The 17475-nt window shown below is 39.5% G+C and overlaps 2 protein-coding genes across 2 annotated transcripts in view; one reads left to right on the forward strand and one right to left on the reverse strand.

Moving 5' to 3' along the window:
• LOC136448331 (gamma-aminobutyric acid receptor subunit beta-1-like) overlaps positions 1 to 5003 on the forward strand; it is a 24125-nt gene extending 19122 nt beyond the window's left edge. Inside the window, exons 7-10 of the mRNA XM_066447731.1 lie at positions 328 to 465; positions 1081 to 1233; positions 1798 to 2039; positions 3071 to 5003. Of these exons, the coding sequence (XP_066303828.1) occupies positions 328 to 465; positions 1081 to 1233; positions 1798 to 2039; positions 3071 to 3997 (1460 nt within the window). The 3' untranslated portion in view covers positions 3998 to 5003. The remainder of the gene's footprint in view (positions 1 to 327; positions 466 to 1080; positions 1234 to 1797; positions 2040 to 3070) is intronic.
• Positions 4246 to 16869, reverse strand: LOC136448330 (cGMP-dependent protein kinase 1-like). Its single transcript, XM_066447730.1, has 19 exons — positions 16305 to 16869; positions 14824 to 14960; positions 11282 to 11448; positions 10857 to 10970; positions 10295 to 10400; positions 10074 to 10137; positions 9821 to 9898; positions 9605 to 9699; positions 9225 to 9290; positions 9010 to 9063; positions 8652 to 8766; positions 8324 to 8454; positions 8070 to 8159; positions 7638 to 7779; positions 7194 to 7357; positions 6677 to 6799; positions 6235 to 6297; positions 5843 to 5915; positions 4246 to 5384 (listed from the first exon to the last, which is right to left on the reverse strand). The coding sequence occupies exons 1-19, from the start codon at positions 16572 to 16574 to the stop codon at positions 5289 to 5291; spliced, it is 2148 nt and encodes a 715-aa protein (XP_066303827.1). The 5' UTR covers positions 16575 to 16869; the 3' UTR covers positions 4246 to 5288.
• Positions 16870 to 17475: the final 606 nt, after the last annotated feature.

The raw sequence follows: 17475 nt of genomic DNA on the forward strand, positions 1-17475 counted from the left end.
CAATTTTCATATTATAAGCTTGTCTTTTGATTACATGGCACTCAATACTGAGCATGAAATACCTTTGGATAACTCATAATACCTTTTATTGTCGAGATGGATGAGCAAAATTTAAAAATAAGGTAATTGCGACGTAGGCAAGTTCAGTCAAGTGTAAAGCGTTTTGTATTAACGATATACGTAGTTGGGTCAAAATCAATATATTTCTATTAGTTTCTGGGGCAGCAGACTCATAATCATGATACTTTTGAACATTCAAAATGACTTGAAATAGATAGGTCGTCGGGGAGTAATCAAGATATACTATCTGACGCTTTTCATCTGCAGACGGTTATACGACTGAAGATTTAGTGTACTACTGGCTTTGGGGATTTGAATCCGTGAGAGGATTTGAAAATGTCGAGTTGCCTCACTTTGACCTGGACGGTTACGACACCCACGAGAGGGCGGCACAGTACACTACAGGTTAGTGCCGCCGGCACGAGCACTTAGGGCCTTAATTCATCCAGATTGTACGGACTCGGGAAAAGATAAGGTAATGCATTAATGGAAGAAAACGGCTGCAATGTACTTTTATCTGTTAGCTGAATTTGTCGAGCCTCTTTTTCGAATGCAGCATATGCCCCATAGTAAAATAAGAGAACGTGATAAACTATAGTGCATGACCTCTTCTACGTAAGTGCGCAATGAGAAACGAATGCTAGGGGACATTTTTCAAAACTGAAAAACTGTCAGAAATACCTGCAGTAAGCTTTGTTTGTTGTCAGAGAAAATCTTGTGCGGGCAATTGTGCAAAGAAATAACTTGCCGCCATTAACTGCCAGTATTTCGCAATCTCCGCCAATGATAAAGAATACAAAATTGACCTACATTTGATGTTTCCCTGTCACCATTTTGTGACGAGTTCACGTATAGAAAATCACGGGTTAGACATTTCTTATTGTTATATAGATATGATTTATTGGTTGTTGTTATACAAAAGCGGCCATGTATTTGTAATTAAGGAGTTGCGCGCTTCGCTCACTCAATGGTTTATTCCATCAAGACGAAATGATTTAAGACTTTTATTTGCTCTCTTAGGACAGTTTTCTGGGCTTGCTGTTTCCTTCGTGATACGGAGGAACATGGGGTACTTTATATCAGAGACATATCTCCCGTCATGCCTTGTGGTGGCTGTTTCCTGGGTCTCGTTTTGGATCAGTCCAGATGCCTCCGCCGCGCGGGTTCTTCTGGGTAACTATAGATTCTTTTTTTTTAATAAAGTGTACCCGAAAAGGTTGTAAGTTTTTCTGTAGGCAACTCTTGGTACGCATCTACATGCCTTATCATGGATCGATAAATTGCGGGGGATTTATTTTACCCACATAAACTTTGGTTTTAAGTGTCATTGTCGATCTATCGAAGACACTTTTAAATCGATCTAAATTAGCATATCTTAAAAAGATTGGCAGTAATAAAAGAATGCGAATCCTGTCATGCATTCACTCATTTTCGAATAACTGTTTCAATGATGAAGAATCTGAGAAATCTACCAGCCGATATTAATTTAGAGATGCATTTTGACACATCTTTGCAGCTAGATGTATCAGCACGTATCAAGGTGTACTGCAATAATATGATACGTGCTCGTACATCTCCTGCAATAATGTATGTAAATCTAGATCTAATAGATACAAAAGAACTTAAGTAAGACACAAAGGACCATGATCATGATCTATTGTCACAGCTCTAGGCGTCTTGCATGGTAGACATTTCAATCTTATTTCTGTCTAATCCATTTTTTTTGTTTCCCCTCAGGCATCATGACTGTGCTCACAATGACAAACCTGGACGCCACGGTGCGACAGGGTCTCCCCAAGATCTCCTACGTCAAAGCCATTGATGTGTACTTGGTGGGATGCCTCATCTTTGTTTTCGGCGCTTTGTTGGAATACGCCGCCGTGAACTACCATTACCACACGGCCACCATGAAGAAAAGAAAGAAAGAAGGAGTCAGAAGAAAGTGGCGAAGACTTGCTTACAATCGAAGCTTTCAGGAGGTACATAAATCTTTTTACCGTTGCCAAAAATTAAGGCTGTGTTTTTGCTGGCATTTATTGTTTTGTTTGTGTGGTTGTGATCTAACAGCATAACTCAAGAAGCTATTTATGAATCGCTACAAAATTTGGTGTGTGGGTAGGTTTCAGCAGAAAAAAGGCCACCTAGATGCTTTCTTTGGTGCTACATGGGACCTTCCGGTTTTGGTATCTCAGGTTATGCTGGGGAATACGTTGGTTTAGACCCTCTAGTAGCTTTTAATTTATTGGAACTGCAGGGATGTTTTGTGTTCAATTTATCATGAAACTCCAGAAGGATTGAATCGATTTTCATAAGTTTTGAGCAACTTTTTTGCATTGCAACGATTTGTTTTTAGTCTTGTGCACCAATGAACATCTTATGAGAGCTAATATAGCAATATAGGTGGGTGAAATATGGGGCTTGCCTAGCGAGAACTATGATTAGAGGCAAACAAGATGAAGCGTGGCACATGACATTCTCCCTACACCATTTCTTCGTGGTTCACTCGGCCTGGTCTAATTTTGTTACCGAGTGATCCATGGATTATATTGCCTTTGGCATTTCTTGCTACAAATGTGTCTTCTGGTAAGGCTATAGTTCCAAAAGACCTGAGTATATCATGTATGTGCGAGAATAGACCATTTTAAGGAAACTTGATTAAAAATTGAGATATACGAAAGACAGGTATGAGCTAACATATCCAGGTGTACAAGACATTCTTGAGGAGGCCTCGATAACATTGATGCCGTTTTTTGATGTCGCGGTCTAAGGGTACCCAATGAAGTTATAAGATGTCGCTGGTAGTATTGAGAAATTTCCCGTTTTTGACACAGGGGCCCCCGTTTAACGGTACAGTTGATAGGAAAATCAACAAAAAGAAAAATTGACACGTCAAAGGGCCAAGGTTCTCTACCATGCATAATCGCACAAGTACAAAAGATTCCGTAAAAACATCCCCAGATGATATGTACGTTACCTGCCTTCCTTTGGCACTTTTACAACTAAACCACAGGAGCGAAACGGTGACTTGATGGAGATGGGGAAGGTGCAGCCTGCTGGAGGGATTATACATCAGATGGAGGACTCGGATGATTCTGACGACATCGTAGATCTCACCTCAACTGGTAGAATAAGAAGGCGCCTTCGCGTAACGGACTTCGACAATGAAGAAGGCATCGCAGGAGATCCAAATGACATTGAAATAATCGAAGAAACCATTGAAAGAACGACAGCTCCCAAGAAAGTACTAGAGAAAGATGTTAATTGCACTTCAAGATCGAGACTGAACGATACTACTGTTAGGAACTGTGGAATAGATTGTTGCCCTGATTGCAAGACGCCGTTCGGGATAGAGACAATACCAGGCATTAAAGGGATAAAACGGAAGGGACCACATAGATATTACGTTGACGTGGCGGATAGAATGGGACATTCTTACTCAAAATTCGTCCGCAAACATGGCGTCCCGTTTGGTCGGAGGAACACAGATACTGATGACGTCGACGATGATGACGTCAGAACAATATCCGGGAACGGACGACTACGTATGCGCAGTGGAGACGACATTGTGACTAGCGAACGTAGAGGGTTTGCAAAGGCAGCGACCTTTCCCTCAAGACCAAGAAGATCGCAGTCGGAGAAACGGTGTGATAATTTAGGAAACGAATCTGGATTTTCAGACAAGAGACGAAGAAGCTCCATGACTAACGACCCCCCTCGGAGTAACGAGGAACCCCGAAGGAATTCGTTCATACAGTCTTTGGACATGGGAAGACTGGGTTGGTTCCGAACATTTGGAGGGAGGTTGTCCATTTCTGAGATCACCGAAAAACTCATCAAAGACGAAAACGTGAACAGGATAGATAAGATATCACGAATCATGTTTCCTTTTACGTTTATAGTATTAAACATCATTTACTGGGCAGCCACATATGTATAGCAACTAGGAACGTACAGAGAAGTATTGTAACGGTGTATTAGGTTATTCTAAACCCATCACAACTTTGCCTTTCATTTCGCAAAAGCATTCAAAATAGCAACTCCTATACAATAATGTCCTTATCAATGTCGTATTTGACAAGTGTCCTTGACAAGTATCTACCGTAAGTTGTGCTATTTAAAGTAGTCTATCGAAGTTGGACAGAAATAGAATCACAGTGACTATGATAAAAGACGTTTGGAAAAACATTCCAGGATTTGTGGAAACTTAAATGTAACGATCATGTCAAGCCGTACAGAGCGAAGTCCAGAATGTTTGCAGTCGTACCTTTAGTGACCTTATGTGTATAATGTAGAAAATAGGCTAAAGGGAACAGGGATTAGCCACTTGTGCCTGGTAATCCTGTCAAATTTACATGCCATACAGTTTAGCCTGTGTTACACAATTCGTCAGCTCACAAAAGATATGTTACAAAGTATCATTTGGTTTGTTCAACAGGTTGCTGTTTATCATTGTTAGAGTGCAAAATATCAACAAAGGTATACAAAGAGACATATGACATAAATGCAGTTACAAATTAGCAGTTTATACATTGTAGTTTTGATAAGCATTACATTGCATTGTGTGATAACAGTATTTCCAGTGCGCAGTTATTTTCATTAGAGCAAAAAAAAACTATTCCTGAAAACTTAAACATTAGTTATTGTATTATACACAATCAAAGTTTCATATCATGTCAACGGCATGAACTAAGAGAATAATTGCTTAATCATTCGGTGGTTATAGGTCACTTGTCATGCGCTATGTCACCGTAAACACCTCGAGAAAGGTCATTAACCCTTAATTATGGTTAACGATAGAACTATTGCGTTGTTGATTGGAACCTAATCAAATCTGAAAATATTATTGTAAACGTTTAGCTGTCTACCCCACAAAGAATCTCAAGAAGATATAGCTGGCCTGCCGTAGAAAGACAGACCTCAGTTTCTCAGAACACGTCTTCTAACTGACGCATGACGTGAACAATGGGTCAACGAGTTTGCAAAAATTGACCTTAATTGCCATTGGTAATCATCAGAACTACAGGCTGCATGTCTGATTCTTTCTAAACGATATCTGAAGAAAACTAGGTCGTCGCCTTTTCACCATCATTGGACAAGGCATGACTCTTGTAATGATTGCAAAATAACTGATCTATTTGATTACAGGCGTCCTAACGGTGGTTCTGACTAGGATAATCAGCCCGAAGGCATCTTCTCTTGCCTTAATTGGCTGGGCGAGACAACAGGACTTAAAAGTCAACGTCCCAGCCAGACATTTCGTCTGGGGGGTTTTCATTGTCATCCGGGTACGGATCAAAGTTGGACGCATCAAATGGACCATTAATCTGAAAGCAGAACACAAAAGACAGAAAATCAATGATCATGGTCGTATCTCAGCGAAGATTTCAGAACTGCTAAGTCTTCACTTTCTTCATTTCACTCAAAGCGTTTTAACAGATGACGCAATGCAGCTACGTTTGTATACATTACGTGAACTGATTAGTTTTGTTTGATTTGATTGTCATTGATTTGTTTGTGTGTTAAGATTTCTGTCTTTTGAACAAAAATACTATCGTTGATCACTGTCAGTCTGTCACTTGCCTGTATCAAGCATATAGCATAGCAAAGGACATGAAGATAATCATAATTCTATAACAACAGGTACATGTAGATTTGTGATTCGTCTTAGTCACGGAATGCTTACGTCGTGTAATTTACGAGGTCAAAAAAGGGCATTGCATGACGTCAGCGTTCTATGGGTACGTCAGACGTTATTTCAATACTGATGAAATTTCCCACCCACCTCTGGCTTTAGCTGATCTGGAGGTGACATCGCCCTGTTCTTCAGGCCTTCCCAGTCAAACCCATGGAACCATCTAGAAAGAGTGTAATTGTGAGTTCTCTAACTGACACAAATTTCTTTTCATATGTCAAATGTTTTGGATAAACGACAAATGAAAATGACAGGAAAATTTGAACGTGGTTTTATATTTGCTGGCGAAAAGTTGATAGTGCGTGGATGAATATTTGCAGACACGCACACAAACACGCTCAAAACAATATCTCCATGAAAAAATTGAGATTTTTTCATGGAGATGATAAGAAATAACGCACTTGGTACTAGGCACTACAGTTTTAAAGCATATGAACAGGTGAAAGTGTTTATTTTCTTGAAGAAGGATATACCAAACCTACTTGTGTCTCCGGATATCAACAATGCCGTTGGACTGGTTTCCGAGTCTCTCAGCAGTGTTCTCTCTGTGGGACTCCGAAAACAATGATTTTAGTGATCATCCAAAGAAGTTAAGTGTATAGCACGTTTATGCACAAACTGCAGTATGATACCATACAATTAGATGTAACCTTCATGAACGTTACCGGACCTTTGCTTTACAACTTACACATGAACTGCAGTACGGTACCATAGATATTTACAGTAGCATAATCTATTTGTGCTTTATACCTTATAGACAAACTTCAGCATAATATCATAGACATGCAAGTTAGCTGATATCCCATAACGTAGTTTTCTTGTGCTTTATACATTTTACACGAACTGCAGCATGATACCATAGAGATGATGATCTAACAGTCACCTGATATCATATGACGTAATCTATATTTGTGTTCTACTGACCTGCAGAGTCGTCTGATGAGATCCTTTGCCATCTTGCCGATTTTCCTCGGAAAGTCGATGCTGTCGATACCCTTCAGAATCAGGTTGTAGGTCTTCATTGGGTCAGTCGCAGAAAATGGGGGCCTTGAATCAGAAGATAAACACGTTATGTTTCAACGTATAAACGACAATATTAGTGTTTTTATCTAGTAATGTAGAGCAGAGCAACATGGAAACAAAAATGTACCCTTATATAGATGGAGATATACAATCATCAAACAAGCGCAGACGATTAAAATTGGATGTCTAACCTTCATCAACGGATTAAAATGTTTAACTTGTTTTACAAAGTACTTTTTGATTCAGATGAAAAAATGAGGTTACTGAGGAATTAAGAAAATCAAAAGTTGGGACGACAGTTTAAAAGATGATATTGCGTTCTTGTTATTTTCAAAAGCACAGCATCACCACAATCAAGCAAGAGCGCTCCCAGCGGTACAAACATGAGGTGCACAACGGAAACGTTCTCTGAACTTACATCCCTGTCAGCAGTTCGTACATGAGGATTCCAATGGACCAGATGTCAGTAGAAAGGTCATGACCTTTGTTGAGGATGATTTCCGGTGCGACATACTCCGGAGTGCCGCAAAACGTCCACGTCTTCCGCTCATAGCCAATCTGCTTGGCAAATCCAAAGTCACACTGGGAGAAACAAAAGAAGTGAATACAGGTTGCGCTGTCATCTTTTAAGATGTAACTGTATCTTCCGGTTCTCTATTCATCAGTATTCAAATTAGGTAGATTAATTAGTGAAATTAAAGTGTATGTTTCGACGCTGACGAATGTATTTTTGTTGCGACACAATGCAATGCTTTTTATCAATGTTATGACGCTGACAAACGATCAGTGTGTTTTTGCAGTACAGTGCTTTTCTGATAGGTGTCGCCACCAGTAGGATTATAGTTCCTTCTCCCAAACGTACCAGTTTGACATAGCCCTTGTCGTCGATGAGCAGGTTCTCAGGCTTGAGATCTCTGTAGACGATCCCCATGTGGTGTAGGTAGGACAGAGCCTCAATCACACAAGCCGTGCAGAACCGAGCCGTAACGTCAGGAAAGCACTGTCTGAAAACAACCAGGCAAACAAAGATAATTAAAATAAATGAATTAAACAAATGAACCTACAGCTTTAATTTTCGTTGCATCTAACGGTACGTGATGAAGTTTTCATGACAATGGCTGGGCCCCAATCTTTTTGAAAGTTTGTATTTTTAATAAAATCTCGCGAGATTTTGGCGTGAGGCTGTACGAGACCAGCGCTGCTTTGGGTGGTAGCAACAGATCAACATGACTGCATTCCTGCACATCGAGCTCTTTTTAAACTGAGTAACCTTTATTGTGAAATTCATACTTACTTGTCCCTTAGCACGCTCCAAAGCTCACCTCCCAAACACGCGTCCATCAACATGTAGACATATTTGTTGTCCTTGAATGTACGATGCAGTCTGCCAAGCAAGAACATTTCATATTAAGAAAACTTGTGCCTGAAAAGAATATCCGCAAAAAGGAAAAAAAAGTTTTTTGTCAGAATTGATCCAATCTGCAATTGTTAAATTTCTTTATTTTGTATGAAGTAGAGCTAAAATAGAAATAAAGAAATCCATCTTACTTGACGATGAAGGGTGAGTTTGCCGACATCATGATGCTCTTCTCAGAGGCCACGTGCTTCTGCTGTTTGGTGTTGACGATGTGTCGTTTCTTAAGACACTTGAGGGCAAAAGCCTTGTCATTCCATCGAACCTTAAATAAACAAGGTCAGACAATTGTCAACGGTTACAGAAGAAGGTGAATCATCTTGAAGTTCCGCATACCTGTTCTATCGACGCTTTGTCACACCAGCCACCACGCGACTATCCACTACACTATCCCCTCCAAACAAGCATACGTTCTCTTATGCGAATTCTTAGAACGATGAATGATCCCCACATTGTACTTACCAACTTGACACGCCCAAAGCCACCGACTCCAAGAGTTGCGATGGTTTCGAGATCTTTAAGCAGTATTTGTTCGTCGACGTACTCTGACTTGGGGCGTGGTAGGGAACCAGGGCGTCTGGAATGAGGATGAAACAAAACGACAAAATTTTATATTTCAAATTTGTTAACAATGACGCTGTACGTTTTTGTTACTACATGTATAAAGTATAAATCTGAGTAGATAGTCATCATTGATGTTATAAACAATAAGCATTACATTTAACAAAAAACGATGTTGTCAATTGCCAGCACTCGTAATGCACAAAGAATAACGAGTCACTCAAGTAACGTGATATCTCGCGAGGAACCAATCTCTTACCTGACGAGAGCTTCTTTCATTTCTTGCAAAGACCCTATCAGTTTCATGAAAGGCCTGTAAAAATGAACAATTCTTCATGACAATCTTGATCAACATAATCTTCTCATGTCTACCTTTTGAATGATAAAAATCTTTCGTTCGGAATTTAAACAACTAAGAAAATAATCAGACAGTGTCTCCAAAACTTTACACCAACTGTTGAAAGGTCATCGCACCCCCTGTCCAACAGCAGACACTTGACAATTCCAGTCTCCGCGATGCAGCTTGCAGTTCTCACATCCCTGGTAAAACACAGCCGCAGAAAATATAATTAGACATCCAAATTCACAGTTCTAATATTTCAGTTTATCCAGGATTGTTCACGAGATTATGATAAACGCTGAGAGCTGTTCACCTTTCTTTCAAACTGTTTAAAAGAATTTATAACATTCAACCCCATAAGTAGATTTGATTACATTCTAGGAGAAAATAACTCAAAAAAACCTCAAACAACATTCAGAACTTGTATTCAAAGCTGTTTCAAAGTTCCATTTTCAAGGTCTGTATTTTCTCTTCATGAACAACTTCAATAAAGCACACAGCAAGCGCTTCTTACCCTTGGCCATCAAGTGCCTTTTCACCAAAATAGTCTCCTCGTTTGAGCTTCCGCTTCTCCTGGATTCTGTTTCCAACTTTCTCAGTCACACGAACCTGGGAATGAGATCAAGATGGTCGCCATTTAAGTCACATGACGATTGCGTTGGTAGCACAATTGAGACGTTAAAATGTTACGATAAGTTGTGAAAAATGACGTATTTGATGTTGTACCCACCTCGCCATCCATGATGATGAAGAAGCAATCTCCTACCTCCCCCTGGCGTACAATGTACTGTCCCTGTTCATAGGTTTCCTAAACAAGAAAGAAAAGAGTTCTTAAACAGTTCAATATTGACTAAAAGACCTGTGGCCAAAGAGACACTTTACAAACTTGAAACGACACGATGTAATTGGAAAATAAATGAAGAAGGCTCCACCCCTGGTGCGTTGCCAAAAAAAAGGTATAGAGAGATAGATAAGGGGTCTACCTCCTCCAAACATTCTGCGATCCGCACAAGGGTTGGGTCTGGTGCGGTCTGCAGCAGAGGGACGCTGTGGGGTAGAACATTTGGGGAGAATTACTATCAGAAACATCTGTGGAATTGGAGAATTGAAGAATTGAAACGTACTTAGGAAGACCTTTCAAAATTTTTACAAACATCAATTAAAAGGGCTTTGCGATAGAAAAGAAGAAAAAAAGAACATGCACCTCTTGAGAAATGACACGTATGCTTCACGTTTGGTCTTGGTGGTTTTCATCATGACAAGCTGGAAAATCCGTCTGTCAATAGTCCACAGCTTTGCTGGTGTCAGCGCTGCAAAATTTCGAAGAAAAAAAAGATACAAGGTTAACATTATAAACGGAAATTTAGATATTTCTCTTTGAATACAACGAATAACTAAATGATAACTTAAAGGACGAATTCTTTCATTATTGTTTATAAATGTCAACGTTATTATTTGTCCAGCAATATTGTACTATTAATGGTTAATGACCCACTCCGTGGTGTGTACAGCGAGATACGCAAAGCATGGCCAGTGACTGTTATCACCGAATAAACTACGGAGTGAGCGAAGCGGTGTTTGTAGCGTCATGGCTGTATTATTGCACCAATAGGAATGGAGGCTTGTGATTTGTGCACACAGTCTGGCTATATGATAATTTGATATCAAAATATTATATGATGGCTCCAATAAATATGAATATTCGTCTATGAGATCTTTTTTTCGAGATTGTTAATATAAAGGGGTCTTCAAAGCTGAAGACTTACCTTGTACTGTTGCGGTGCGCTCACAGTCGTACAACAGAGCCAGTTCACCAAACAGCGTCTGTCGGCCCATGTTCCTCAGAATTTCGCCTTTCTTCGATACCTGAAGCTCGCCCTCTGAAGTAAGAAAATGGCGAAAATAAGTATGATGCACTACTCGAAAATCGTAAGGCAAAACATCTAATCTATGTGACGAAAGCATTGACTAATATTGAGGTTGAGTTGGATTGTCTTTTTTAAAAGTAGACCTTTCTTTTACAGATTACTTTTCATATTGATTCAAATGCTGATCTTAACTCTTTTTCAAGTAGCAATTGTTGCATGTCCCCTTACTCAGTTTTTACACAAAGTACCGTCCACATCCGTCACGTGTCACAAGCTTACGTCTCATACTTCTCCGTTGTAAAATTGAATTGAGGTTGCAGTACCTTCTGTGACGTACAGGTGGAGCCCCATCTCCCCCTCCGTGATGACCTTTGTCCCCGCGGGGACGTCCTTCTTGTACATGCAGTCCACTATGGTGTCGATCTGGTCCTCTTCAAGGTACTTCAGAAAGTCGTTATTCAAGATGGCCGCCTTGATCAACATCTTGACACTTGTGATGTGAAAAAGTAAACAAACAAACAAACAAACAAGCAAACAATTAACTGATGCAAGAAAATCCCAAAATATATTTCATGAGAGTAATTTCTAGAAATTATCAGATAGGAAGGGGTAAGAATTAGCAACAAAATACAGTAGTGTTGTTGACCGAGACTACACATTTTGATTTCAAACTAGTGTGTTAGTTGTTTTAGTTTGTTTTGCAAATACTTGGGCCCTAACTAGCTTTAGTAAAAGGTTATCACTGTCACGCATATTGTACGGTTGTGTTTATTAGTAAGGGGTATACAGAATGTGTCATAATGATATTGGTAGATGTAAATACGTTCACCGTCAAATATCTCAACTTCTTATCAACGTTGATGGAGAAAATTGTCCACCTCAAAATCATCTACTCCATAAGAAAAAATATACAGCTTTGAATTGAAGCGAGTTGTTGAAAGAAAGTAATCGTTATATGTTCTTTTTTATAACTGATTAACAGGAAATTCATTGATCTGCAGGTGTCCTAAGTGCCATTATTTGCCTAATGGATTCCAAACATATCACGTTAGTTATTGATAAGTGACGCCAAAGGGGAAGGGGAGCATCACAGGGAAAGGATCAATGCACCCAGTTTTTGTATTTCTTTCTAAAGTAGAGAAAATCTTTTAAAGTCCTATTGAAGTATTTAGCTCTTACATGTGGAAGCGTAAAGTAGCACAGAGCGTTTTGTGATTTAGGCTCTTTTGGAAAGAAATATGTCCGCTAATTGTAACCAATGAGCACTAGCTACTATCCATAGATCAGCAAATAAGAATGTTATAATGTGCGGTAAATTGTGTTATCTGCTATTTTGAATAGCTGTCAACCTTAAGGATGTCACTCCATCGTTGAGCTTCTTGTATTTATAAAGTTTTATGACTGGTTTTCTTTTTATATTGTCTCCTAAATAGACATAAATTAGCCAGATACATGTTTTACCAGGACAGATTTGTTATGTATTGAATAAAGCTTTTATAACCAGAACAACATTCTTTTTCTATAGCTACTGTGTAATTTTAAGTTCAGATAGCATTCAAACAAATCTCGAGACAGTTGTAAGTAACGCAGATTCAGAACAAGAAGTGGGCGTTTAAATTAACTGGACACGAAATGTACAGTTGAATCGGTATGGCAACATATTCGTACATATGGGTCTTTCTAGAAACATTGGAGTGGAGCTGTGCCAAAAGTTAGTCACTTATTAGGACGCGAAGTGCCCCCGGACCGACCCCCACACTGTTTACCGTGTAAACAGGTACAGAAAGTACTGTGTAGGTAACTATAGCGTACAGAATATAATGAGCCATCGTACGGGTCAACACAAGTACTATGTAAAGCTGACAAAGTGTCGACTTTCTAATGCAGGCTTGATTTACCATACATTGACATTTATACAAGTGTCACATATGCATGATGTTTGCATTGTTTCTTCAAGTTTTAGGTAACAAAAGAATGAAAACCATGTAAATGTTTTTGATGTACATTGTTGAAAGAGAGTAAGCGGCTAGGTACAAGTAATACGAGCAAATTCTCTACGGCATATTTTATAGTTGATTTATTAGTAATACAAATGTATTTACGGTGCACTTTAGCCATCACGGTCCTTCTTCAATTAAACCAAACGTAGCGGTATTTGTTAACTAATCAAAGACCAAGTGGTATTCCTTTTAAAAATGTATATACTAACCACCTGTACGTTATATCTTATAGAATCCACAAGCTTTTAGTTGTTATATACATGTTTCAACATATATATGTAGTGTTGTAGAACAACTTTATGTACGAAAATCGTACACAGTACAATGTATGGCAACAAATGTCAAACATAACTCAAAATAGAAGCAAAGAATAAAACTAGCTTTTTAGTACTAATTGTATAAGATTTGAAGTATCTACATGCTTGATGTGGCCGAGTATCTCGTGTTGTCACTTTATGTTACCGGATTGACTGTATACGTATACGTATTAATATCAATTATTTGTTGAGCATTTATATACAGTCAAACCTGCCCAAGGCGACCACCCAGGGGACCGAGCAAAAACGGTCGCGATGGACAGGTGGTCGCCATGAAGAGGATTCCACTCACAACATGTTTCCAGGTTGAGGTGTTCAAATACAGTGTACTACGTAGATGGATGGAAAATTATGTGATTTTAGACAGTATGGCCCCCACCAGGTTCAATTGTCATACACAAAAAGATCCTACAAAAATTATATTTTCCGTTATCGTTGTAATGTTTGTATATAGTTAACGTTACATCGTTTACAAATTTTCGTCATAATGTTGACAACAAAACAATGTTTGCCACGATGATCTCGCAGTGCCCTCCCGCACATTCAATCGAAGTTTTAAGGCCTTCGATAAATCCCTTGAAAACACCTGCTGACCCCAGCCTTTTTTGGGCGCCGACCGCTGGATAAAAGGGGCAAAAGGTTTTTGATCTGACAACTGAAGATGAACACGGAACGGTGTGATTTCGTCGCGCCGCGCCACACCACCGAGCTCTGTGCGACCGCATCAAAAGGTAAGTCAGTGCAGAACAGAACGCAAAGCGTCCAATAAAGTACATAAAGGTTTGTGAGATTCATGGAAATAAAAAGAAAATAAGAATATTAATTTTCATCAATAACGAAATGTTCATACACAGAAGCGTCGTGTTTTACAAAGGTCAGCGGTACGCCAATCTGGGCCGTGCCAAAACCAAGATGGCGTCGGGACCAAGAAACAACATGTTTCGCCCGATGCTTTGCCCGCCGCAAATTCATTTTTCGGCGGAATTTAGTAAGATACAGACACATCTTTGTTGAAAATACAAGAAATGGCTAGTAATTTCTGTGAGATCTGACTTTTTGACGCCATGCACTACGTACGTAATCGTTTTGAAAATTGAGTTTAAACCGAACCGAGCTTGCGGTAAACTATAAGATTACGATGGGCACACCAACATCGATATTAGAGTATTCACAAACATTTGTATTTACAATGTTTATAGTGGGAAAGTTTTATTAAATCACTCAATGGAGGAATCGATGCTAGTCCATATATTTTTGTCCGTCAAGGTCTTAAAATCATTTCCGCGAAATCCGACAGCAAAATGATCCGATGTCACCACACGCTTGGAAATGAGGCGGCCGCCATGGGCAGGGATTGTGCTCTTTGCGGTCCCAATTCGTGGCGGTCGCGGTCGCGTTGGACGGGTGGTCGCCTTGGGCAGGCAGCTTAATGCTTGTGCCTATGGGGAAAATTTTCGGGACCGAGAAAAAGCGGTCGCCATGGCCAGGTGGTCGCGTTGAAAAGGTGGTCGCCTAGGCAGGTTTGACTGTATGTATAAAACTACTTACCCAGACCCCTTGGGCACTCTCGGCAGGTCCTTGAAGACCTCGGACTCGGCGATGGGCACCCCAGACACTGCAAACTTCTTCAACTTCTTAGTCGATGTATGCATTAAGGGCTGTAGAACCGACTGTAGCCTTGCCACCTTAAAACATAAGAAACAATGTTTTAAAACATCAGTCTTTTGATGCATATACCCTCCCCAACTTTCTTTACACGTCTTACTCCCTTGTTGACTTTTTAAGGCAAGATCTTACACGTTTAGTTGATTTAGATTAAAGACTTGTCTATTACAACACTTGATCATATACGGCAAACAACGCTGCCCGACGTTTTATGATTCAAAATAGAGGTTACAACATATGTTATATCAACAGAAGAAGTACATGTATGAACTGTCTTAAACAAATACCTACGACGCCACTCTAAAAATAGAGAAAATTGTAATTTAAAACTTCTGTCTTTTGATGCATGTACACCCCCAGTTTTTTGTTGTCCTTACTTCCTTGTTGTTAGTAAGGCAAGATATTTGAAACATCTTTCTGTTGATGCATGTACACCTCCATTTTTACACGTCTCACTTCCTTGTTGACTTTATAAGTTTAGATGGTACACATTTAGCAAGCTGATTTAGCTGGAAATAAAATTAAAAAAACTAGTCTTTTATAACACCTGATTAAATGCAGCAAAAAGTGTTGTCCTATGTTTTATGATCCAAAGCGTTGGTTACAACAGATGTCATATCATTAGAAGAAGGGCACACTGTCTTAAAGACCCACTATGTAGTTTTAGGCCAATACAGAAAGTAGATTTTCCTACTGTTTCTTTGCATAGCAAGCTTTATCAACTCTATAGAATTGCTAACCGATATTCAGGAAGGGAGGTTACAACATTACTGCACCATACAAACAACTTTAAAAAACTGTTATCCTCCATCCAAAACATCACACAGTGTGAAACTAACACATGGCCACACATGGCTTCTGTACTTCTTATCAGGCTGATCGCCCAGTGGGGTGCCTGTTTACAGTTTACCAGTTTCTGTAAAAATCATCCTTACCAGAGTTCTTGCAGTTTAGAAGGGAAAATAACCACACTTTATTGATACCCTTCAAAGTAGACTCTCTAGAATAAATTAATAGTTGTATTCTACCCTCTTGGAAAAAGATATGAGTGTTTCCAAAGAAGAAGAGCTTCATGACATCTGGCAGTCTAAAGTGTGCCTAAGTGATTAGACCACCATGGGGGTCCTCCAGTGCACTGGGATGTTGTTGTTTATCTACTATTGAGGTGGTGTCCGGGAGTTTTTGTTTTGTTTTTGTACTGTTCACAAACACCAAAAATAGATGAAATAATGAAGAAAATATGCTGAAAAGGGGTTGTACATGTCAGTACCTGCCATTAATACTAAGATTTGTTCACAAGAATATTTTCAATTTTTGCGCCAAAATCCTACATAGTGGGCCTTTAAATAAACAAGAATACCTACCTCCTTTCGCAGTTCTTCAATTTCTGCATTTTTCTCTGACAGCTTCCTCTTCAAACCTGTCTTCTCTTCCTCGGTGACTTTCTTGACGTTGCCGATGGTTTGGTTCAGCTCTGAAAGCTGTTCTTTAAGGCGCTGATTTTCGTCTTTAAGATCCGTGATGGTCACGTATCCGGTCATCTGTGTGGTCGGTTTGACGTCTTCCTTATTTTCTCTGCTGCTCTTGCCATGGCTTCCAAGCCCAGGTAGCTTGAATTTTGAGTTCCCGAACATGTTATTCCCTGTCGACGAGTACTTTACTTCATAGCATGGCGAGTCAATTACCACAAATGTCGGTGTGCGTGCAGGTGGGCAGGTCCACTCACCATAGGCACAAACAAAGACCAGGTTTTTCCGGAACAATGTAGAAACACAGTTGACGACAGTCTTCTTTTTTTCTTCCTCAACACGTCAAAGATGGCGACACCGCGAATCTGATACGCAAGGGTGTTCAAAGTCGAAAAACCGAGCACAAACGCAAACGAACAAAGTCACGAGACAATGGTATGTGGAGTGCTCTTGTTACAATAACCATTACACGTTTGTCAGCGTTGCCCACTCAATGTTTGCTTTTCATGCGCATGTGCTCTCTTACAGGATAAAGGTTGAAATGTCGACATCTGGTTATTTATTATAACTTTATAAGAGTTACATTAACTAACTACAGTACTGGTCTGAAGTAGTCAAAGGTATTATTATATTGCGTTCGTCAGCATATCCTTCACACCAGTTTATCATATAACTCACCAATAAATACAGCAAAAAAACAAGCTTAGTTATTGATAGAATTAACGACATGTATAAACATCTGGATAATGATTACACATTGATTAGTGTCCAGAAGGAGCTGGCATTGATATGGCCCCCCTCCCTAAACGTTAACCATATATGGTCCATTCTCAATTTTCAATAAGAAGTAGCAAACCTTACATGTATCCGTATGTCTTGTATAAATACACTTAGTAGTGTTTTAAAACCGTTGTTTGAGAAAGTGGAAAGTTCAAGGAGAAACTGATCTCAAAGTACACAATTTTCAATAACATGATTCTGTAGGTAGCATTTTTCTGTAAATATGAAAGGAGGAATAAATGTGAACAGTTGTGTAGCGTCCGCTTGTGTAATTTCCCCCTCTCAC

This window comes from Branchiostoma lanceolatum, chromosome 14, assembly GCF_035083965.1.
Source record: "Branchiostoma lanceolatum isolate klBraLanc5 chromosome 14, klBraLanc5.hap2, whole genome shotgun sequence".
Lineage (NCBI taxonomy): Eukaryota > Metazoa > Chordata > Leptocardii > Amphioxiformes > Branchiostomatidae > Branchiostoma > Branchiostoma lanceolatum.